The sequence below is a fragment of the Megachile rotundata genome, chromosome 1 (genome assembly GCF_050947335.1).
Source record: "Megachile rotundata isolate GNS110a chromosome 1, iyMegRotu1, whole genome shotgun sequence".
Taxonomy (NCBI): domain Eukaryota; kingdom Metazoa; phylum Arthropoda; class Insecta; order Hymenoptera; family Megachilidae; genus Megachile; species Megachile rotundata.
The window spans coordinates 14601000-14626226 of record NC_134983.1 but is presented as its reverse complement, the minus strand read 5'-3'; the positions used below and the strand labels follow the sequence as shown (position 1 = coordinate 14626226).

General features: G+C 37.2%; 1 protein-coding gene across 6 annotated transcripts in view; it reads right to left on the bottom strand.

Moving 5' to 3' along the window:
• Positions 1 to 25227, bottom strand: part of LOC100877383 (uncharacterized) — a 361812-nt gene that overhangs the window by 64590 nt on the left and 271995 nt on the right. For 2 of the 6 annotated variants that reach the window (XM_076534915.1, XM_076534894.1), the window contains exon 1: positions 18928 to 19124. The exons of the other annotated variants lie outside the window; for them this stretch is intronic. Coding sequence is in view for 1 of the 2 variants with exons in the window: in XM_076534894.1 (XP_076391009.1) it covers positions 18928 to 18930 (3 nt within the window). In the remaining variant the exon portion in view is untranslated. Of the gene's footprint in view, positions 1 to 18927; positions 19125 to 25227 lie in introns of those variants that run through there. 6 annotated transcript variants of the gene reach the window in all.

Sequence of the window (25227 nt, the reverse complement as noted above, 5' to 3'; positions counted from 1 at the left end):
CGTTACATAAGGTAATGCTTAAGTTTTCGTATGAATCATCTACAACTTCACATACCAAGAGAATCAAGTCCATTTTGTGAATTTGTTATCTAATTGAAAATACTTGTATTAATTATTTGGAAATATGAGTAATTGATACAGTAAGAGATTGTGAAAATATTTGTTATTTCTCAAAAATAAGAGTATAACTAAATAAAATTTTTAACTGTGACAGACAATGTGTTAAAACTTTGAAATGATAGCTAATAATAGGTTAAGTTAGCAATTATTATTTCATTGCAAAATTATTCATGAAAGCTTATGTTAATTTACAGATAATAGTTTAATAAATATTTCATGTATTACAGTAATTAAAAACATAATATTGCTTAATGTTAATATAGGTTTTAAGCACAATGATCTCGGCATGGTTTAAGTGAATTTAAAATGTTTAATCATCGAAACCATTCAATTGAATTGGAAAGCTATTCCCACCCTGCCAATCAGAAGAATCCCTCTTCTGTTCGCTACAAACCCCTCACATCAAAAGCGCCATCACGTACATGCAAACGTGATCAAACAACGTAGCAATTATCGTAGTGCTTAACATGTTTACTGCACACCGAAAATGGCCGCATCTAATTCAATTTGCTACATCGTATTATTAGTGCAATATTGATCGCATTGTCACGCGGAGTTTAACGAATAAATCTATTTTCTATGTTTGCTAAAACAATGTGACCTTATTCTTTATTTTCGAACTCGTTTAAAATCTATTGCTGGCTAGTTTATTTAATTATTTTATTGCACTTAAAAGACGTATAATTCTGGGTAATAAAGAATTTACTTTCAGAAATTGATACGAGGTGGAAGAGTTAAAAATTCAGACACACTGAATATGTGAATTCGAGGTTATTCGAATAATTCAACTAGTCTAAATTTTGTTGACCTGAGGTGAAATTGTAATTATTTTTACTGAACATACTAAAAATCATTGGAATATTCGAATCAACCAGTTCGAATGAAAGATAAGTATTTATAGTTATGTGAATATTGCAATTACTTGAATATAAAAATATTTGAATACTGGAATCGTAACAGTCCTAACAGGACAATCACACAATCAAACGTTTAGATGGGCATTATTATAAGATATTGGCGCAACAAGAGGTATTCAGATAGTGCAAGTTGAGCCATATTACAAACAAAGCGATGGCCGTCTGAATGGTAAACACGTGAATGGGACAGCAATTACCGAACGGTGACGCAAATTCTGTTGAACCGAGGCGAGTCAATGGCACAACAGCATCGTTCATCCACCCCTGGCAACGAATCCACCCCCGTGGTCGCGAGACGTCGGCTTACGAAAGAACAGGGGTCACCATCCTCCACACGCGTCTCGCTAAGGTCTCGTCTGGGAAAGCGTGAGGATCGTTGACCCTCGACCTTTCTCCGACACCCGGTTGACCTTGAGATCGTTGTTGAAGATCCTGCGCTACGAGCCGACCCGAGGCCAATTACAGGCCCAACCGACGATTCTCCGAGCGACGCGATGCAACAGGCCGAATGCACCGGGTGCATTCACCCCGGCTTGCATTCGTCCCCTTTCGCGGCTTTTCTCCCTTTCCGCGCGATACGACGAGATCGATCGATACGAACCGCTTCGTCGATAACTAGTCGATAATGAAATTCCATGATCGAACGATGGCTGGAAAGGCACCGATGACGCGAATAATCCGCTTGAAACACGCTTGAAACTTTGACCACCTACTCTCTCCAAGCGGTATCGACCCTTCTCGTCCTTAATTCGATGGCAATCAGTTGTCTGATCCTTCATAATGGCTTGATCAGCTGATGCAGTGGTTTGCGAACGTGCTGCTTTCGAAGTAGGACTTTGTACTGCATTATATTTCTGTTATATTGCCACAAACGTATAGGCTAAATTCGTTTCAATGTGGTGCCATAGAATTTGACGATGTTAGACGGTACAATATAATGCGTGGCGATATAACGTGTACTCCAATGCAATGCAATATGTGTACAGCATGTGAAGAATTCTGAACCGGTAATATAACGAGAGCTAACTATAAAATAAATTAAACGTTCTGTTTCGTAAAGTATTTATCTGGTTTAGATACATGTTTGTTCTCAAAGGTTGTAGAAGTTAAATCTACCCCCTTTTATTCTTGCTCTAATCAATATTTATTGGATCAAACCACTGTTACGATAATATTATTATCGTAATCAGAATCGTTCGCGATTAATTCACGAATCGAATGAAAACACTAGGGTCAACGACCTTTCACGCCAATTGAATAATATTGTTACCATAATTATTAGGTTGTTGCATATTTAAATGATCAGGAAATATTAAGCTTGACATAACATACCGATGTGATACAAGTACATACTACAAAATAACTAGTGCCTTAATAAGTTATAAAGTTTGACAACAGATGCCGTCATGTATTAAATTTTCAGCACTCCCTTGAATACTGTTTAAATGCTCAAATTGTTCGTATTATACACAAATAATATCCCTCATAAATTTGATGTTGCGAAAACAAAAGTTACGCAATTCAAAAGCTACAGGTTCCCCGTAACAAATTAAACTGAAACGGCTATTATCATTTCGGGAGTATAAGCGGATGAAGAGCGGGCATTAAAATAAATAAAATCATGTCACGATGTGAACTTGAATGCAACGCGGAATGTTTTCGCGAGAGGGCTCGTATATAATCACTTTATCTATCCAGTGGTTCCGGCAAACGAGTGTCGCCTATTCTCGAGGGGAGCCGCAGCTCGTTGTGGAAAACGCCATCGGAAGCACGGTAACTGCACTTCCGTGCAACACTTCACGAGCACACCCTCGTTATCCGTCCTCTCGTAAATGTAGACACGTAAACGAAGGAAAGGCAGAAGGACGCGGCGAACAAGATGCAGTTTCCTCGCTGAGAAGATTTGGAAATTCGTGCAAGCGGAATCAAATTTCTCATTCGTGCATTTTAAGAATCTCGCGTCTCTGCGAAATGACTAGAGATAATTTTGCAAAATGATTTACTGGTAAATCTATCAACTTAAAGTGTACATCTCATTTGAAGTTAAAAATAAATTTATGATGAAACATAAAGTATAATATATTTATTTTTAATGTACTTATTTGTATTATACACATAATGTACTTATTTCTATTAAACGCATTAATCATGTTAATAAAAGTCAACATACTTCAGTCGTTCTGTTAGGTTTTAATATCAAGAACGCTCCAAGATGGGTTTGGAGAAAGTACCAAAGCTGAAGTAATTTAATCATCCATTTTGAAACAAAGATTAAACTACATGTTTTCCCTGTTGATATTTTGACATCAACTCTGTTTTAACAAAAATTTTAATGGACAACTGATTAGAAAGAAAGTGATGGTTGTTGCAGGAGCAAACACCAAATACCTGAACGTCTGATACCATTCGAAGTATAGTTGCTCAAGCAATTTGTGATAGGTTACGCAATCACAAAACTTCAGAAGAAGCAGGCATGTGGAACCTTGAAGATTATTATTGCCATGTCATTGACGGATCGCACCGTGAGGTCAGTTCTCGTTTTATCGTATACTTACGTGGTTGATGAATTCGAGTTTTGAAATTCGAATCCTTCGTGTTTCGTCAGACAAGCTCATATACTGTTACGGCCACATGCATTATCCGTGCATCCGGTTCACGGATCGTTGATTTTCTTTCTATATTTTCTAGGATGCGCATAAATTTCATTTCTAATGATTCCGCGAAATCGAATATTTTAATCTTTTATGCACTGTTTCAGATCCAAACAAGTTCTGATGCATAATTTTGTCATTCATATGCTTATTTTTAAACCCGACTTTGTTTGCCACATCTATTTAACTTTGAACTGAACCTAACTTAACTTTGTTTGCCACAGATGTACTTAACTTTGAACTGAACCTAACCTAACTTTATTTGGTACATACCTATTTAACTTTGAACTGAACCTAACCTAACTTTGTTTTGTACAAACCTATTTAACTTTTGAACTGAACCTAACCTAACTTTGTTTTGTACAAACCTATTTAACTTTGAACTGAACCTAACCTAACTTCATGTAGTACAAACCTATTCAACTTTGAACCACATCTAACCTAACTTTAATTTGATACAACTGTATCGTTCAAATCAATTTGCTTTTCCTTTTGATTTTTATTCATGACATGTAGTTTTGGTAATCAAAATTTGATGATATATAGACAATTTCGAAAGAAATACAACTTAGCATACTGTAACCTTGAAAAGACCTTAAACTGACTCATCACAACACTCAAACGACAATGTCACTATATTAATGCGAAACGTATTACTAACAATAAACTTGCATAAATATAAGAATGAAATTCCAGATATCTTAACTTTCTTCAGGGTACCAGAAATTTAATCGAGGTCATTGAAGATACGTCACAAAGATATTTTATCGAAACTTCTTTAATTCTTCTGTCAGACTATCTAAAGATCCTTAAAGATCACGAAGACTGTATACAACCCTATAAATTCCACATCTGAAGCACCCTGTGTTAGAAACAGTGATACGAACCTCGACCTGCAGATGATCGTTTACATTTAGGGGAAGAAATTGTGTAGGCGATGCTGCGAAATCTCCCGACTCTAAGAGATCCAACGATGCGTACAATAAACGTGTGTGTACAATGCGTATGCTCGAAGAAGCGATAGGATAGGCCAAAGGGGGTCGGTGGCGGCTCGCGTGGAACTGTATAATTAGATTAGGTACAAATCGCATTAGCATGTCATGCATATTCTATGAGGCACGGACTCGACGTTGAGGTGGGAATCATATTGCATTCGGTAGTCTCGATGCAGTTCCCTCGCTTTCTCCCTGACTTTCTCTCTCTCTCTCTCCTTGTAGGTTTCTAGTGTCGCCTTCGTGCTCGGTTTCTCCTTTTCTCCTTTTGTTTTCGCGCTTACATCGTCCTGTTATTCGTTCGTTAGCCCGCGACCCGACACCGTGAACGTGAATTATCGTCGCAGAATGAAAACTGGGACGATTATCGGCGTTTCGATCGCGTTTGGTATCGAATTATATTTAAGGTTGATACGTGTTTTGAAAATATGGGGATTGAATTTTATCGTTGTAAAAAATTGGTACGCTTTTCTTTCACTTTTTCTGGTATGTAAGATATAGAGGTGTTATCGACTATCGAGTGTATACCGTTTGATACTATCAATCATTCTATCGACACTATCAGTACCTTGAAATTTAACGATACCACGATTATGTTGTTGAGGTATACGACCAAGGGATTTATGTATTTTTTAGACTTTAAATTTAACTTGATTTATTTCGTCAATTTATTATTGTTTGAAACATAAACATAACTAATCTAGTTTCGAACAGGCGAAATCAGATTTGCATGAGAGCATTGTAGGTTAGCTCAGGTTCTTCAACTCTATTGTGTATTCAATTAAGTATACAACTCTATTTGACTAGGTTTGATTAGGTCAAGTTGATTTAGGTCTTAGGTTATCAGATTAGATAAGGTTATGGTTAGATAAGGTTAAGGTTAAGTTAGGACAAGTTAGAGTAGATTAGAACAGGTTCGGAGTAGGATCAAGGCTAGATGGGTGATACATTAGGTGAAATTAGGCTAGGTTAAGTTAAGCTAGATCAGATTAGGCTAAATCAAGGTGAGTTAGATCAAATTAAGCTAAATCAAATTAAGTTAGATCAAATTAAGCCAAATCAAGTTAAGTTAGATCAAATTAAGCTAAATCAAGTTAAGTTAGATTCAATTAAGCTAAATCAAGTTAAGTTAGATCAAATTAAGCTAAATCAAGTTAAGTTAGATCAAATTAAACTAAATCAAGTTAAGTTAGATCAAATTAAACTAAATCAAGTTAAGTTAGATCAAATTAAACTAAATCAAGTTAAGTTAGATCAAATTAAACTAAATCAAGTTAAGTTAGATCAAATTAAACTAAATCAAGTTAAGTCAGATCAAATTAAGCTAAATCAAGTTAAGTTACATACAATTACATCAGATTAAGTTTGTAAGTCCAGCTACATTAAGTAAATGATTGGTTACACTGAAATAGACCAAACTAAGGTGTGCTATGTTAAAGTTAAATCAAACAGCGACAGGTTACATGAAGTCAAATTTTACAATTCAAATTCAGTTATTGTTTTTCTAACTTCAAACATTTAATCCATCTTCATACAAGAACAATAAAAATTAAATTAGGTTGTTGTCTGTTTAGATATCATCAATTAAACGTATCTGCTTAAATCTAGTCTAATTTCAAGTGTGACTGTCATTCGTCCGGTTCAATCCAAAAGAAACGTTGACAATAAAGCTCCAGATAGAACCGCATTAAAGAGAGCAGCAGGGCAGTTTCGCGAAACAAGGAGAATTACAAGAACGAAACATGTCGGAGCGAACGAGTTTCGACAACGGCGACACGTTTTCGCTCGATTGACCGACTCGCGGAAAAACTCGAGGTCGGCGACGATCGGAGGGACAGAGAGAACAGTAAAAGGCTGCAAAAGGAATCGGGCATGGCGTGCTGTTGAAGCGTGAAATGAGAACGTGCTGGAGTGTCTGCGAAGGAGCGGAGAAGAGGAGAGCTTCGAAAGCACGAGCAGTTACAATCAGGGCAAGGTCGTAACTGGCGTGTCGGAGGCGCGGCTTCTCGTTCCGTGAATCGTTCTGCCACGAGATCGTTGCATCCGAACATAAACAGAATTCCGAATGAACTCGCTCCTTTCCGATTCACGTCAGAAATTATATGAGACGTGACACGACTGCCCGATAAAGGGAAAAAGTCCACGTAACACCATTTAATTCGAACGAGAGAACTTCTTTCGTCGATATTTTCCCCGGGATGCTGGAATCTTTTTAACGATCCGTTGTTATTACGAACTTATTATACACGGGAGGAAAAAGTAACGAACGACGACAATTCGTCGATGTCCATTTTTCGTGTAAATCGAAACTAATGTAGATATTTGAAACATTCGTTCGAAACGGTAATTTTCATAAATAACAGCAACCCTCTTACATACAACAAGAATTAACCTAAAACAGAGATTGAAAAATTGTAAGACTAAAATAGAAACTGAGGAATGAAAGAATTGAAAAATTGAACAATTGAAATCACAAATATATGCAAAGATCTCCTCAAAAAATACAACTCTACTTTTCCTTTCGAAGATTCCCACACTCAATGATACCTCGTCTACTACAACATAAAAATTGAATCGCATAAATCAATATTCCGATATCCGAACGAAATAAAGAATTCACAACAAAATCGCAAAGAATTTTTCACTTCTACGCGCCCCTTGAGCTATTTTATTCTAATACGACGTCGAACGAACGAAAAGCGATGTTTCGTAGTTGCAACGCAACTAACGTTAAGGGTTCGAATAACAGATGAAACGAAACCAACTTGGGGGCATACACCGTGTTATGGTCAGTAGCGGTTGCTCGATAACGCGTTGATCGGCGGAATATCAATGAAAGCGAGCATGCCGGCGCAATATTTTACAATTAAATCGGACGTCCATGCTCCGACGGACACGCGTGTCTATGCAATATTCATAGAACGATCGCGTCCGTCGACGCGTTATGCAACTGATTGCGTTCTTCTCCGGAGGTCTGCCTCTCTGTCTGACCTCGTGTTCGTGGAAAGCCGTTTTGCGCTGGCAAACACCGATGCAGAGATCCTACGAAGAATTCCATTTGCCGATTTAAATGTTAAACCAACAAAGAATACCTCTTTGCAACGTATATCTTTAAACGGATTAATCTGCATTCCGCTTACTCTTCTTATTACTTGTACCTTTTTATTTTTGTATACTTCTGCTGCTCACGTAAGGCAATTGTAATGCATATGTGTAGAAATGCATATATGTGGAATGTACATGTACGTGTACGGTTATGGACGTTTATTCATATGTGCAATCATATGTATGTAACGTGTGTACATGTAAAATGTTCACACACATTAATGTACAGCTATGTACGTTTATTCATAGGTGCAATTATATGTATGTAACATGTATACATGTAAAATGTTCACGTACGTTAATGCACAAGAATATGTGTGTGACATGTATACATACAAACTGTACAGGTACATAAATTTACAAGAATGTGTATTTATTCATATGTGCAATTACGTGTGTGTAACATGTGTGTGCAATTATGAGTATGTAACATATGTACATATAAAATGTACTAATGTCCAACAATGTACATTTATTAGAATACTCAATAACATGCATATAACATGTATATATATAGAATATACACTAATGTTCATATCTAAAAATGTATACACATATCATAAGTATTATAGTACACACATAATGATGCATGCAATGTGTCCAATTAAAAAAGGTAAAATTACCTTTGAAAATAAAATTGCGTAAAAAATAATTGTGTCTGGCCTTCAACGAAGTAATGGTTATATGAAATTCAGAGATTTTTTGCGTGTTCAATCTTCGACACGCTAGTGAAGGTCTGGGAAAAGTTGCTTTATTATCTCCGAGAACGGTTCGGAGTCGTAAGATTTTTCTTTGGACGAATGAAAATCAGCCTCGTTGGCTGCCGGAGTGAAAGAGAGCTGGCAATTTTGTTCGGGGACATTTCCCATGTTTCTCGACAGAGACTTGTCAGGCGTTACAACCAGCTCCCTCTTGTTTCACTCACAGCCAAGAGATTCGTCTCTCGGCCTCGCTTTCATTTCGACGATTCTGGTCGGTGATTTGTAAACTCTCTAGGTTGCCAGGACGTTTACGAATATTCCGAGATTGAAAAGCTTGAAAACGTGGCGGAGATCTCGGTCGAAAGCGATTTGTTGAAAGATCAACGCTGTACTATCTCGGGTATGCGTACCACTTATATACAACGGGAGATTCTAAGAGAACTGATCTTGATTGAAATTTTGTAATAGCTCCTCATCGGAAATGAAATGTTTTTTAAATACGGAAAACGCTATGTAAAATATCTTCTACGTTCACTTTCGTTTACAAAGTTGAATCGACTGAAATGTGAATTTATGTTCAAATTTATTTAAATTTGTTTTTAAAATTTTTTATCCGTTATTAAAGGAGGTATGACACAGGAAATTTTATCTTTAAAACAAATTGTGAAAATGTGTATTCGGTGAAGTACAATTATAAAATGAATTTATTAACAAATATTACACTAATCCAATCGTTGGTCGAAACAAACATATAAATCAACTCTGTACAAATATTTCCAGAGATAAAAATTCATAAACGTAGCGACCTGTTTTTATGAATGCATTCTGTTTATTTTATCAAATTATATTTAACACATTCACCCTCCGTAGATCGTTGTTCAGATTTCACCAAAAATATAAATAACAGAAAAATAATTATGTTCCATGAAATTTAATGTTCTCGAAAATGAAGCGTAAATTTTATTTCACATTAATTTATTTGTTGTAACAGATTCACCCTTTGTATGAAGATCAAAAATCCTCTACAAGGCATACAAATAAAACGTTATGTAAGACAAAACTTTATTATGTTTTTGACATATCTTATTCTGCAGATTCACCCCTTGTACCAAGATCAAAAATCCCCTACAGGAGTGGCATATGAATAAAATGTTACATAAGACAAAACTTTATTTTATGTTTTTGACGTATCTTATTCTGTAGATTCGCCCTCTTGTAGATCAACACCCTGTCATATCCGAGAGTGGCGCACGAGAACGCTACGTGAGAGAAAACTTCATTCTACATTTTTGAGTTATAGATACTTTCTTTTGTCTTTGCAGAAAAATTCGCAAACTCTCATATACTAGAGTAAGGTATAAAAGAAGTCCCACACAAGAAGAAATTTTAAAAAATTTTTTACTAATTTTTGCAAGAAGACAAATAATTGCAAACACCTCACATGAGTAGGGTATAAAAAAAGAGTCCTACATAAGAAAAGATTTTAAAAAATTTTTAACTAATTTTTGCCAGAAGAAAAATAATTGGAAGCACTCCATATACTTAAGAGGGTATAAGAGTCTCACATAAAAAATTTTTGCGAAAAGAAAAATAATTGGAAACACTCCACATACTTGAGTGGGATATAAGAGTTCCAAATAAAAAAATTTTTTAAATTTTTGCGAGAAGAAAAATAATTAGAAGCACCCCACATACTGGAGAGGTTATAAGAATCCTGCATAAAAAATTTTTTCCAGAAAATCCATCGATATTTAAATACCCGAAAGTATGCCATAAAGAAAAGAAACCGTATTTCGGTAAAGTACGGTCACTTAGCAGCGCGTCAGTTCGCAAAATTTAAGGGTAGTTCGATAGCCGTTGCAGAATCGTTGGGATTTATACGATTTTCAGCGGCTCAAGAGGGAAACGTAGAGGCGGTATTTCCCGGATCGGAAGCAAATGTTTCCAGGAGGGCAGAGATGAAAATACCCTTAGTTTCAGGTCGGCGGTGGCAGGGTGTATCGCTACGGGCGAAAGAGGGATGAAATAAAGTCGTATACCGTCATCGCAGTATTTTTCTCCGGTGGTTCGCGAGCTTACACATCCGGCGTCTTGGCACCGGCAATATCTCGTCCGACCCCGTCTGCTCTCTTCCCGTTCCAGCAACCCCTCTCGTAGCTACTCTTTGTCCACCGTCCCGACGACTCGTGCAATACGACGTTTCGAAAAACGTATTACAGCTTTATCCAGCAGCGTTCTGTTCGCCGACGAAGAAAAACAACGCTCGTGCAAAGTATCTATGTTTACCGTACTCGTTACTTGTCCACTGGATTACGTTTGTCGACTCTCTCGATTACCTCGATATTTCACGGTTTTATGTCTCGCGAAAGTCCACTTCCAAGGACTGCTAATACGGTGACCTATTCGCGTTTACAGACGCTGATTAACCCTCTTTGGCAAGCGTTAGTTATCGGAAATGGATTATGACTTGATAGCGTTCTTTATATTCACACTTTTACTTGGTTATCAATTTTTTATATCTTTTATATCTTCATTTTTATCGCATTTTTGTAGTTTTGAGTCAGGTTATAAGAAGCAACATTTATTAAGTTATGAAGGTGTTTTTGTGTAGGTGTTAACTTATATAGGTACTTAAATATATTATTTGATATTCTTTATTAAATATTGTGTTTATTTAAATTTTATTTGTGAATTGATTTAGTTTGGTCTCTTTGAATGACAGAGTTGGGAATTTGAATTTAATAAAGTACAAATACATAAACAATTACATAATTTCATTTACTCACCTCAAACAAATCATCCCTAAAGAAGTTACCGAATAATAGTTCATCGAGCAAAGTCAGATTGTTATAGGAAGTATAAAATTTATTAAGTTATGTAAGAATTTTTATGGAGACATTAACTTGTATAGGTACTTGAATATATTATCTGATATTGTTTATTAAACATCGTGTTTATTTAAGTTTTGTTTCTGACGTTATTAAAGACTGTTTGAATTGGGAATTTAAACTTAATAAAATACAGTTACATAAACAGTCACATTTCCTAACCTCAAATGAATCATCCCTAAAGAAGTTATCAAACAATAATTCATCGAGCGGTTACCATAAGAAACAGTTACTGTAATTTTAATAAAATGTATTGTATAAATGTGTCTCTTCAAAAAGTGGTTCTTTGACAATGAAAGTGAACCTCAATTTATCAACGTCAATTGGACTAATTCTTCCAGCGTTCGAGAGCACTTAAAAGGTCGACGCAATTACGTATCGGGTTTGAAATTGTAACGAAATGTTGGAAAGTAATCTGGTCGTGATTGTCCTTAATCGACAACGCGAGAAACGTACGAACTTGGCGATTGCACGGAAGAGACAGAGATATTTCGTAGCCGGTAACAGGTGGTCCGAAAGTATCGTAAATAGAGCTTCCTCTAACGATGGTTTCCGGCTAGTATCGAGCAATTAAACTATCCGACTGGATCTAATTAAGAACGGCGGACAATTCCGAATCGAAATTATTCAGACCGACCTTAAATTTCTGCCGGATTCAATCGACGATTCGAACGAAATATAATCGGTGGATTTGGGGGGTGAAAAAGGGGTGAAAATCTACCGATTTCTAGGAGATTTTTATCGGGCAATTATTTCTTTCGGTCTTGATAATATTTAGTTGGAGAAACTTTATATTTGATTTCATGTAGACATGGAATATCAGATCATACGAATTATCCAATAATGAATGCAAATGAATTATGCACGCTGTTGTGTCAATACTGTTGTGAGTTATTAGGTATAATACGTTATTTGTAGTAATATTATAATCTGTATCATTAATCCGGATTATAATTAAAGTTATCTGATTAAATTTTCTATTAGTCAGGAATTTGGACATTTAGGATTATACAGGTTCGAAATGCTTAATTCCTAGGTTTGGACATTTAGAATCATACGAAATCGAAATATTCAAATCTCCAGATTTATAAATTTAAAGTTATAAGAATTCAAAATATTTCATTTCCAAATTCAGAGATCTATAAAGATTTAAAGTGTCCAAATTTCTGAATCTAAAAGCAAAGACTTCTAAATCTGGAAATTTAGAACTTTGGTACTACGAAAGCTTGAAGATATAGTAAAAGTTGAGCAGAACGAAAGTTGTAAAATGTAGAAATGCATAAATGTGGAGGTACGAAATTTACGAGTAGACAGTAACTCGCAGGTGTTAAATCTTGGAAGTTGGCAACAAGGATTCGACGACACAGTGATGGCACGTTTGAAATTTAATTGGAAACTCGTCGGCGGTAAAATGGAATCTGTTCGGTCGGTTGGTCTACTTTGTCCCCGAGCTACGGCAATGTCGTAAATTTCTGCCGACACTGAAATCGGTCGTAATCAGTCAAGCATTCTGAACGATCTTCTACCTTAAAGACACCGAGCAAAGTCGGTCACGGTTGGCACTAGAAATTCCATTACGAAGTAGCTACGCGAGATCGTATCGCGGCGATCACACGGTGGATAAAATCGATCGAACGGAACGCCGTTTTCGATTGTGTTTGTATCACACCACGGAAGACAGCCCGAAAGAGATTCCAATAGCCGATCAACTCCCTATGAACTGCTATAATTAAATTCGTGCGCGAACTTGCCAAGCTGACTTCGACAGTTCGCCTCGGAACTTCCAATACCTTTCTATCGGTAATGGTTAAGTATATACCTAGAAGACGTTCAGCGAGGTAATTCCCGGAAAAGCGTTCCAACTTTCTTTCACTGAACACGCCATGCGAATAAATTCGAAACTTCGACCTATTAACGATTCGCACCTGTCAATTTGTTATCGATAGCAACGGATTATCGCCACGATATGAGAACACTATTTTTATTCATTTTACGAAGTATGGCAAAACGTGCGATTCTGTATACTTAGAGCGCTTCAAGACACTCTTACATTTCCGAAGCCACAGTCTGAATTAAAGTTTCCAATTTTCTAACTTTTTAAATTGCGAATGTTCAATATTCTAATTCTTCAATATCCTAGATTTTTTGATCGTGAAGATCCAAAATTCCAAAACTTTCTGTCATGAAATATCAAACTAAAATCTTTTTAAAATAGAAAGTTTTAAGAGTCAGTATTAGAAGAATCAGTATCAGAAGAGTCAGTATTAAGAGTCAATTTCGTTCTTCCTAAAACACCAAAACCGATATCAATTTGATACGCCATATTACTCCAACATCAAAAATTAATCCAGTACCTAACATCTCAATAACGTTCGACATTTCCTATTCAGTACCACGAAGTCGAACATCATAAATATGTATCGATCGATCGTTAACTATGTATAACAATTAAAGTGCACGGGACAATCTGTATCAAGAAGCATTTAATCTCCGTTGAAAAACGAAGACAGAATAACAAAGCAAACAAACGAGCAAAACGCTATCCATCGAGCTAATACGCGATCGTGATTAAATCTCCAGCCAGTGTGTACCCAATATTTCGCGGGAAGATGAACTTTTCAGCTCGTACAGAAGAGGGATGCGGAGGAGGTTGAAGGAGGACTAAAAGAGGAGCCGATCGCGAATGCAAGAAGTAATACGCTCGCGCGAATGCAATTCTTGGGGAGAAGACGGAGAAGCTGGTTTTATCTTTAAAACGGAGGATGGCAAGGATCGATGCTCGGAGCTTTTCCATCCAGCATTTTCCTCGACGATGCAGACCATCCTTATTTTCCTGCCTCGAGGAAACAGGAGGACCTTTTTGCTCTCAGCCGAGTGCAACGGTTCCCCGTTACGCCCCGAAAAGTTCGTCTTCCAGAATCAAGATAAGAGCCCCTCCAAAGGATAAATCACGAAACCCCGTTTCAATTGATTCTATGAATCCTCAACCACTAACCGTTATGGTGTCTCGAAATTTCTTGAAAACCACAACTCTCCAAATTGGGATTTTAGGTTGTTTGGTGTGGACACTTTTGTGATGACTTCTTATTAGAAACTAGTTTGATGTTGTCTGATGTCTAGGAGTGTCGGAGGAGCATGATATAAAATATCATTCCTAGATTAACATATGTGGAGACATGTGAGAGAAAGGGAGAGTCAAGAACAATTCGAGATACAAGACAGTTTGAGTGAGAAGGAGATGGAGTTCGAAACAAAGGAGACAATAGATGCTGCATTCGACATGTGACTCTCTGTCCAAGAAGGGCAATCCTGATTAAATTGACTCCCAGTACTGACTGCTAATACTGACTCCTAGTACTGACTCATAAAACATCCTAATTACACTATCACTTATCAACTCCACAAATGAAGTAAATCTAAAAGAATATCCAAACTTGAAATTTCAAACCTAGAACGTTGATACCAGTCCCACCCATTGCAAACAGCGACAAAACAAACTATCAACTTGCACGTTCCACTTGCAGCAACCAGTCACAATCTTTCACTCGAAACACTTGATCGTCAACAAGATTAATATAAACGTTACCGTTCTGACAGCCGTATCAAAAAGCTTGTATCGTTCGAAGGACATAATTACCATCGATAATTAGGCAGATAATGGAGGAGGGTTGACGCGGTCAGTCGATGACAGTGAATGATCAACGATCGATGATCCTTCGGATCCTTTATCGAAGACGCTCGCAGCGTATCCTCCTCGATCGGGCAGCCGATCGATAGTCGCTTGGCTATTCGGCGCCTTCGAACGGCATCGATAACCGTCGCCTGTCGGTTAATTAATTCGCCGGCTAACGTAATTACTTAGAGCTTCCAGCGTACACGGATACACGCGTACAAGCACGTGCACGCTCGACGTTGGCCCTCGTGGCACGGTTGTTCACGGATTTATGGCCGAACGGGGATGATCTTGTTAATTTCAGTATGGCCTTCACGCGTCACGGACCGTGCGTTTGTTCTTGAGGAGGATTAAGCGACTCTGACTTATCGCTTCTTAGATTTTTGCGCGATTTGGCACTTTTTGATATTGACTTTTTGGTATTAGGATGTACTGGTGGCGAGCTATGAGTTGATGTAATATTTATTGAAGAACAACCTTGTCTCGAGACAAGGTAAAAGGAGCTCCATAGTACAAGTATGATAAGCAAAATAATAATGACAACAACTGCTGAACGCAATTTGGGGACGTGGCGATTTGGGGACGTAGTAAATTGGGGACGTAGTAAATTGGGGACGTGGCGATTTGGGGATGTAGGAGTTTCAGCATATAGCGATTTGGTTATGTAGAAATTTGGGGCCGCAGCGATTTAGGTATTTACCGATTTGGAGATATACCGATTTGGGGATATACCGATTTGGGGATATACCGATTTGGAGATATAGCGATTTGGGTAAGTGGAAATTTGAGAATGAAGAGATTTGGATAATTACCGATTTAAAAATATATCAATTTAGGGATGTAATAAAATAAATACAGTAATAACAGTAACAACCGCGCATACATTACTTACATCATTATTTACATAACGAGATGCATGTACTAGCAAAGATAATGTACCGATAATCAGATATCTGGAAATCAGATCGAAACTACTTATCGCCCGGTGTAATACAATCAACGTGCCGATTTAGTTGGGTAGTTGCAGGTGAATAGATGACCCGAATAGCGTTCAGGTTCCTAGATAGGGTTCCTAGAATTCCTAAGCGGCCAGTCATCTGGCTGCTAATGAGCACAAGCTCGATATAGCCTCGCTACGTGTCGGTCACGAGGTTTCGATTAGCGTACGGGTTATACGCGAAAAATCATTTCACCTATCTTCTTCGGTTATACAATTTGTTAACGTTATCGATCGTTACATCATCGTCCTTGTTTTTTCAAACTTTCGTTCCGTACAACGTGTTCGAGTTAATATCACAATGGCACGGTGATAAATTCGAGAGTCCCACGTTTAACTGTTGCATTATGCATTGCAAGGTGGGAAAACCTACCTGAATAGTTTGCTAATTGTAATGGATTCTACTGCGACTTCAGCGGTTCACGAAAGTATGCAAACGCTTACAGCTGTAACTTTCGATACGAAATGTGTTTAAAACTTTGCCTTAGGTTGAACTGCTCGCTGAGGATAGGAATGTTATACTATGGTGGAGCTGTGTGGGTGGATATTTGGATAGTTCAAAATTTAGGTACTCTTTAGATCTGAAAATTTAGGTACTCTTTATATTTGAAAATTTAGATATTCTTTTATGTATAAAGTTTGATATTGTTATTGGATAGTTAGAGTTTAGGTAATAGGGGTCATATTCATGGATGTCCGGAAGGAGGTCAGTTCTAGGAGCCAGTACTAAGAGTCAGTACTAGGAGTCAATTGTAAGAGTCAATTCTAGGAGTCAATTCTGAGAGTCAATTCTGAGAGTCAATTCTGAGAGTCAATTCTGAGAGTCAATTCTGAGAGTCAATTCTGAGAGTCAATTCTGAGAGTCAATTCTGAGAGTCAATTCTGAGAGTCAATTCTGAGAGTCAATTTTAAGAGTCAATTTTAAGAGTCAATTTTAAGAGTCAATTTTAAGAGTCAATTTTAAGAGTCAATTTTAAGAGTCAATGCTAAGAGTCAATGCTAAGAGTCAATGCTAAGAGTCAATGCTAAGAGTCAATGCTAAGAGTCAATGCTAAGAGTCAATGCTAAGAGTCAATGCTAAGAGTCAATTCCAAGATCAATTCCAAGAGTCAATGCTAGGAGTTAGTACTAGGAGTCAGTACTAGGAGTCAGTACTAGGAATCAGTACTAGGAGTCAGTACTAGGAGTCAGTACTAGGAGTCAGTACTAGGAGTCAGTACTAGGAGTCAGTACTAGGAGTCAGTACTAGGAGTCAGTACTAGGAGTCAGTACTAGGAGTCAGTACTAGGAGTCAGTACTAGGAGTCAGTACTAGGAGTCAGTACTAGGAGTCAGTACTAGGAGTCAGTACTAGGAGTCAGTACTAGGAGTCAGTACTAGGAGTCAGTACTAGGAGTCAGTACTAGGAGTCAGTACTAGGAGTCAGTACTAGGAGTCAGTACTAGGAGTCAGTACTAGGAGTCAGTACTAGGAGTCAGTACTAGGAGTCAGTACTAGGAGTCAGTACTAGGAGTCAGTACTAGGAGTCAGTACTAGGAGTCAGTACTAGGAGTCAGTTTGACGAGTTAGTACTAGGAGTCAGTTTGAAGAGTTAGTACTAGGAGTCAGTTTGACGAGTTAGTACTAGGAGTCAGTTTGACGAGTTAGTACTAGTACATCCTAATTTGGTAATTTGGATATTTGGGAAACTGATAATTTAGAAATTTTGGAACTCAAAAATTTTGGAAGTGAGCTTGAAAATTAGGAATTTTGAAATTTGAGAATTTGCATCTTTGAAAACTTCAGAACTGCAAATCAGCAAATTTAGAAAAATGAAATTAAAAATTTCAAAACATAAAAATACGGATTTCAAAATTTTAAAAGCTTGAGGACATAAGATTTTCACGAGTTCAAAAGATTGCCGAACCCAAACGAACAACGTACCGGCAATAATTCCAATTTCCGTCAGAATTACTTTGCAGCAAGTTCGACGGTGTCGCGATTTGCATTTAAATGCTGGGAAAATTATTAACGCGCAAAATTACTTTCGTATATAGAGCAACGTTGCACGAGTTGTAAAATTACCGTTAAATATGCAGTGTTCCTGATTTCGCGATGAAGAAGATTTTAAAAAATGGCCAACGTTATACGATATCAAGCTCTGTCAGAAACAAACAATGAGGATTAAAAATATCCACTTTTAATTAATAGGTACACGGTGTTTGAGCGGCGTGTTAAAACAACGGGGTCGTTGAAATTAACTCGGCCGTCAATAAACGGAATTGCGCAGAAATTTGCGTTAAAATGCGAGCAACTGCCGTTCAATTTGGTTTCGTCCGAAAAATTCCCGCTATTTTTCCTCCGTATCTCTCGCGATAACAACGTATCGATCTAACGCGCGCAGAAATTGAATGTTAATAGCCTGTAAAATTCCCCGTTTCTACACTTTTATTCGCTGCATAAATTATGTACTAACGTGTTTTATTTACGGACTGTTAACAAAATTCATTTTTTCACGTGTTTAATTAATGCGTTAAATTCGTAAGTGGATTATATTTGGAATACATCGTTTATTCATATTCGTTATATTATTATACTGTTATTATTATTAGTAATTATTATATTCATTAATAATGTGATGGTATTAAAATATATTCCATATTTAATATCGCGGGAATTATAGCCAGTTAGGGAATCAATTTTAATTTTAATATTAATAAGGAAATTAATTACGAGCCTTTTCACGAAATACGAGTATCAAGAACCAAGCTTAAAAATTTTAAAATTAGCAAAATCAGGAATATATTATAGTAAAATTGTCTAAAATATAAGAAGAATTTATTCAGACCACCATTAAAAATTAATAACGTTTCACCTCTAAAGTAGTAAACGTAGAAAAACTCACCATCAAAGATATCCTTAACTGCACGAATAAAGTTGCACAAACATCACTAAACACACACACAAATTGCCAACATACGAACACACGTGTAAATTCGCGACGCGTGACGAGACATAGTTGACGAGCGTCACACAATTAAAATCGTGCGACGAAACCGGACAGCAATTGTGTTGTTTCCTCGATGGACGGCAAACGTGACTCACAGAACTAAAGGCATTCAGGTAAAAAGAATCTACCGAAGGGTTTTGTCGTGTTCGACCAATCAGAGCGCGAGATACATTGTAAGAAAAGGGAAGTGTCCAATAAAATCGACAAGGAATGGGCTACTAGGTCCTTCGACAGGGCGTCGAGAACCGTACTTCGACAAAGCGGGACAACCAACTATCGATATGGAGTAACAATCCGAAGGCACGATACCGATTATCGAAATAGCTATTTCAATTACCTTTAAGAAGGTCCTCGACACGAGGGACCCAAACAAAGAACCGTTGTAATAGCCATTTCATGTAGGTCGGTGGACGTTACTGGACAGTTGTGATCGATTTTTGATCAATTATTTATGGATTACATTTACTTATTATGGATGGTATAGATGTGAATATTGATATCGGTGCGTTCTGGTTAGGTGGGTTCAATGGTCAGGTGTAGGCACTTGTTTTGTGGGTTGCTTTATGTGGATTCTTTAGGGGAAGTGATTCTTAGGGGGAGGATATTTTAGTATGTGAAATTTTCTGATACATATTTGGAGATCGATAAATTTTAGATTCTGTGATTTTTAAGTTTGTAGGCTTCAAAGTTTTAGATTCTCAAATTTTAGAATTTTTAATAGATGCAAAAGTTTTTATAGATGCAAAAGATTAATTTATGAAATTCTAAAAATTCCAAGTTTAGTAATTAGCAGAAGATTATTTTGTCAATTTGGCAAATTTTCAATTTTTACACTCCCTAATTTTCAAATCTCAAAATCTACAAATTTTTTATATGGAAATTTTACAATTTTGAAGACTTCACATTTTTACATTTCCAAGTTTCTGAATTTTTAAATTTCTATAATTTCAAACTTCTAAATTCACAACTTTCCAAATCCTCAAATTTTCTAAACCCCAAAAATTCTCAAATTCACAGAACTAAAAATTCTCAAAATTACAAAATTACCGAATCTTGAAATTCCCGAACTGAATCCCTCACTGAACAGAAACAGCTGATCGCGTGATCACAGGTATGCGTATACCTGCATCCTATTGTGTCTCTAAAGGAGCTAAAGTGAATGACCTCGTACTATATGGTACTTATTGTCCGAAAAAGATCATGGTTACAAAGAATTCTATAGGCAACGTAATAAGAATTCTATATACACTAATCGCTCAAATATCTCACTCTGGAAATTCATTATTTAATTTCTGATCCTATATATTTCGAAAATAGTTAATTGTTACAACATTTAAACAATAACATACACAATATTAACCACTCTATATAACACATATCGAGCTTGAAGGAGCAACACAAAAGTTCACCCCTCCTTCTCCAATTTTTACGAAGCAGAATATTTTGAAAGACACCCGTTAGAGTGATTGCACAGGTTGGATAATCGCGTTATGCAATTACGTTCAAAGATACAAAATAATAATTGATAAAATACTACAGTGTCCAAATATTAATACTAGCCATAATTGATAGAATACTACAGTGTCAAAATATTAACTAGCCACAGCCACCGTACATAAATTTTCACTATGGCAGTCAAATGACTATATCCATATCTATCTAAAACCCTAAGTACACCTAAAACCCTAACAATCTAAAAAACCTTGAACAATCAACACTAAAGCTCACCCTCTTGTCTTCTTCGCGAAAGAGAATCAGTAAAAACCTTGAAGAAACAATCCTCGATCAAAATTCACCCCGTTCCCAAAATTTCGCAAAACAGTCTAATTTGAAAGACACCCGTTAGAGTAGTTGCACGAGTTGGATACTCGCGCGTGCCGAGCGGGTCACCGAATTACCGATAACCAGGCTGGGTCCTTCCACGGTAATGCGATCGATATTCACCGAGGACGAGACACGTCGACCGCGAATAACGAGTTTATCGGCTGGAGGCCCAGATTCCTGGTAAACCTGTCCGTGGGAAAATCCAGGTCGACCGAGAAAGCGAATTCCGAATGCGAGACGCAGAATTCGCCCGTTCGCTTGTCGCGCGAGGAAACGTGCTGGTGGAATTATTATCGTCCCGTTCGAGACCTTCGGGAGACGAAAGCTTTCCACATCGATCGTGACTCACGTCCTCGATGACTCGCGTTTACGATTGATCACCGATATCCTACTATTCAGGATGTTTCCCAGCCGGACTTAATTATCCTTCGTCCTCGCCTAATCCTTTATGCGACGTTCATCGATCGGTTTTCCCTTTTACCGACAATTGCGATCCCACGGGACCCGCTCCTTTCTCGAACGGGAAAATTTGCACATTTCTCTTGGAAATGTTACTTGAATGTTTTTCACATATTCGAGTTTTTCACGATTTAACGTCGCAACTACCAAATTGTCAAGTCAAATCGATTGTTTTACAATTTTAAGTTATAAAAGTTGAGGTAGAATTTTATAATGAATTTTACTGACAATGAGATGAATTAAATACCAATATGGTCAAGAGACTCGAATTCTGTGATGACTTTTATGGAGATGAATTCGCTTCCAAAGCAGTCAAGTGACCATTTTACAAGTCTCTTATTTTAGGTCACAATATGTATAGTAACCTATTGGTTGACATATGTACATGTCCTACAATAAATTTGTCTTAAAATAAATTTTAGGACTAGAGTTTCAGGATATGGGCATGACAGAAAGTATTTCGAAGACGGTTCGAAGAAATATTACGTCATTTATGACGGACCAATTCGTCAAAACATCATTGTACTCATATGACTCATTTTTACTGTAGGGTAACTTTGGTACATTGTTTGTGTCATGTTTTATGGAATAAGTTTTATGACCTGAGAACCTTGAATACTTTAATACATGTTCCTAGTAAGATACAGTACTAGATATTTATTAAATGAAATATGAATGACATATTTTTTAATTGGTACATATGATGGATACACATATGAATATATTTATGAACTGTTATGTTCAATGAGATGTATTATATTTATCAAATATAATGTAAATATATTCATGAAATACATGTTAAATATTTACATACAATATTATACATTTATCAAGCATAACATTAAAACTTATAAAAATTTAAAAAATGATGAAACTTACAAAGACTATAAAAATTATAACAACTACTGTAAATAAAAAAATTTGGAAGAATGAAAAACTATAAAAATAATAAAACATAACAAACTATAATTAATAACCTACAAGTGGTTGATGGGACTATAAATAAATAAAGAAAAAAAAATAATAACAGTAATGTAGCAGTACAAAGTGAAACATAGGAACCGGTAATTTGGTGAAAACATGAAAAGTAGATGAAAGGTTTATCCAGCAATAAAGGTAGTTTTCAGCAGACACGTAGAAAGTCGGTAATCGAGCGAAACGAGTGTCGAGAAGATTCTGTGGCAGCGATTCGTAGCATTCGGTATTCAAGAGAGCGTTTTACATCCATCCAACGGTCGAGCGAGAAATCAAACGGACTGGGTAACATCGTAATGCTCCGTTTTACATAATTACCGTCCGATTCTGAAATATGTAAATTTGAGCGAGCGGTTATCGCGACAGGAGCGGCGCCGCAACGGAAGGTTATACGGAACGACGCTTGCACAACGTTAACGCGCACCGGCTACAACAGCTCGGAGCGAAAACGCTATTTAATATTTAGTAGGTCATTATGAATCAATCGGATAGCAAAGAGATCTCTCGTGTAATCCCGTATTCTATCCGGCAGATATGCAGCGTGATACGCACGTTGATTGGATGCGATTACGTCGTTCACCGACGGTACTTCGAATTTCTCTTGGCATTCCTTCGTGGATTCCTTTCGTCCCTCCGTTCTGATCCTCGAATACCTGAATGATGCTCTCTCGCTCTTTGTTTATTGTTCCTGCCGGCTTACAAACTGATTTACGGTAATTCCTTTCGATTATTCTGTTATGTAAGCCGAAGGTGTTAGCTGTTAATGTCTCTTTAATACGCTTGTCGCGATTGGAGATCTGAGGAGATTTGAAACTTTCAAGTTTGGAGGTGTATATTAGGAAGGTTTTTATATAGTATTGAAATTTTTTATAGTTTCGTATTCGTAAATTTTCGTGTGCTCTTCTACGAATTTCCATATCACCAAGGTCCTACATTCTCAAGTTTCCACATTCTCAAGTTTCCACATTCTCACGTTTCCACATTCCCAAGTTCCATATTCTCAAGTTTCCACATTCTCAAGTTTCCACATTCTCAAGTGCCCACATTCCCAAGTTTCCACATTCCTAAACTTCCATATTCTCAAGTTTCCATATTCTCAAGTTTCCATATTCTCAAGTTTCCACATTCTCACGTTTCCACATTCTCACGTTTCCACATTCCCAAGTTCCATATTCTCAAGTTTCCACATTCTCAAGTTACCACATTCTCAAGTGCCCACATTCCCAAGTTCCCACATTCCTAAACTTCCATATTCTCAAATTTCTACATTCCCAAATTTCCATACACCTAAGGTGCGATATTTCCAAGGTCCCACATTGCCAAGTTCCCACATTATCAAGTTACCACATTCCCAAGTTCCCACATTCCTAAACTTCCATATTCTCAAATTTCTACATTCCCAAATTTCCATATACCTAAGGTGCGATATTTCCAAGGTCCCACATTGCCAAGTTCCCACATTCTCAAATTTCCATGAATAGTTCTTCCCTAACTGTTCGGTCAAGCATAAAAATTATTAATTTCGTATCTCTCACTCAGTACTCTCACCGACTTCAACTGAAGATGTAATCGGGTACCTAGGAGTACTCCAAACTCTATAGACTTCCCCTATGAATTTTCCAGAATCTCCAGCAATTCCTTAGAATTTCTCTAAACACCAACATTTCCCTAGGAGTTCTGCAAACTATCTAAAAAATTTCCCCAACTCTTCCAGCTTTGTAAAATTTTTCTAAGAGTTCTACAAACTGTCTCCAGAATTTCCCTATAAGTTCTCCAAACTCTCTATAATGTCCCTAGGAATTCTCAGCCCTCTCCAAAATTTTCCTAGAAGTTCTTCACGGTCTCAGTATTTCGTAATTTTTCTACAAGTTCTTCAAATCTTACGTATTGTCCGAAGACTTTCTAAAATTTTCCTAGACTCTACGTAGGTGTTCCTCAGAACAAAGTTTCTTATTGCTTCAGCCAGATCTTCTATCACGATCGATGGCGAGATACAGTGTAATCGGTGAAGCGTATCACGATATCCGAAGATTCGATGCAAATCATAGCGGTAAATTACAAGGGAAGAAGATTCGTGGCAATTCTGGAAGCTCGTGTATTCCGTGGAGATGATCGTGCATAGATTAGAAGCAATTACATTGTTTCGTAACGTTGTTTCGTCCCGGGTATCGTTCCCTCTGGAATTCCATCCGCGGAAACGGACTCTTGAAGGAATATGGCCGCAATCCCGTGAAACTCGCTGCTCCCGCGACGAAATAATTCGGGGACGAACGTCATTCTTAATTACGGAACGAGGCTGGTAGTCTGCCAGCGCTTAATTATCGTCAGCCGTGCGAACCGTCCTACGTTACGATGTTAACGCTTTTGAATGCAAACCGGAATCTCGTGTCCTTTCTTATTTATTGTCGTTTGACAATGGAGCAACGAATGTGAATGTACTGATGTCGACATAAGAGATGGCAAGTGTACAGGTTGACCAGGTACAGTATTGCGAATTTTTATGACGAATAAAATTATATTACCAAAGTATTTATACCATAACTGTAGAAGTTATTAATACAACATACGCATACATTCATATTACAATTGTTATCGACGTCAGTCTTCGCGAGCAGTTAAAAAACAGATCTTAAACGATTGTCCGACTGACAGCTCTCGAAACACAAATCAAAGAACAGTTATTGCGAGAGGGTATTCGAGCAAAAGGGCGCAACGACCATTTCGCTGTCCCGTTGTTTCCCCCTCAGGATTGAACGAAAATGAAAAGTAGGGAAACGGACGATATAACAGTCCTAAGGGCTCCGCGTCGAGTCGATGTTTAATATTTAAACACCCCCGGAACGTTGCTCTAAATATTTAGATTTCTAGCCCCTTTCCCTCGACACGAGGCAGCTCGACATTTTACCTTCAGCGCCGTTTTTCTACTTTCCTTCTCCT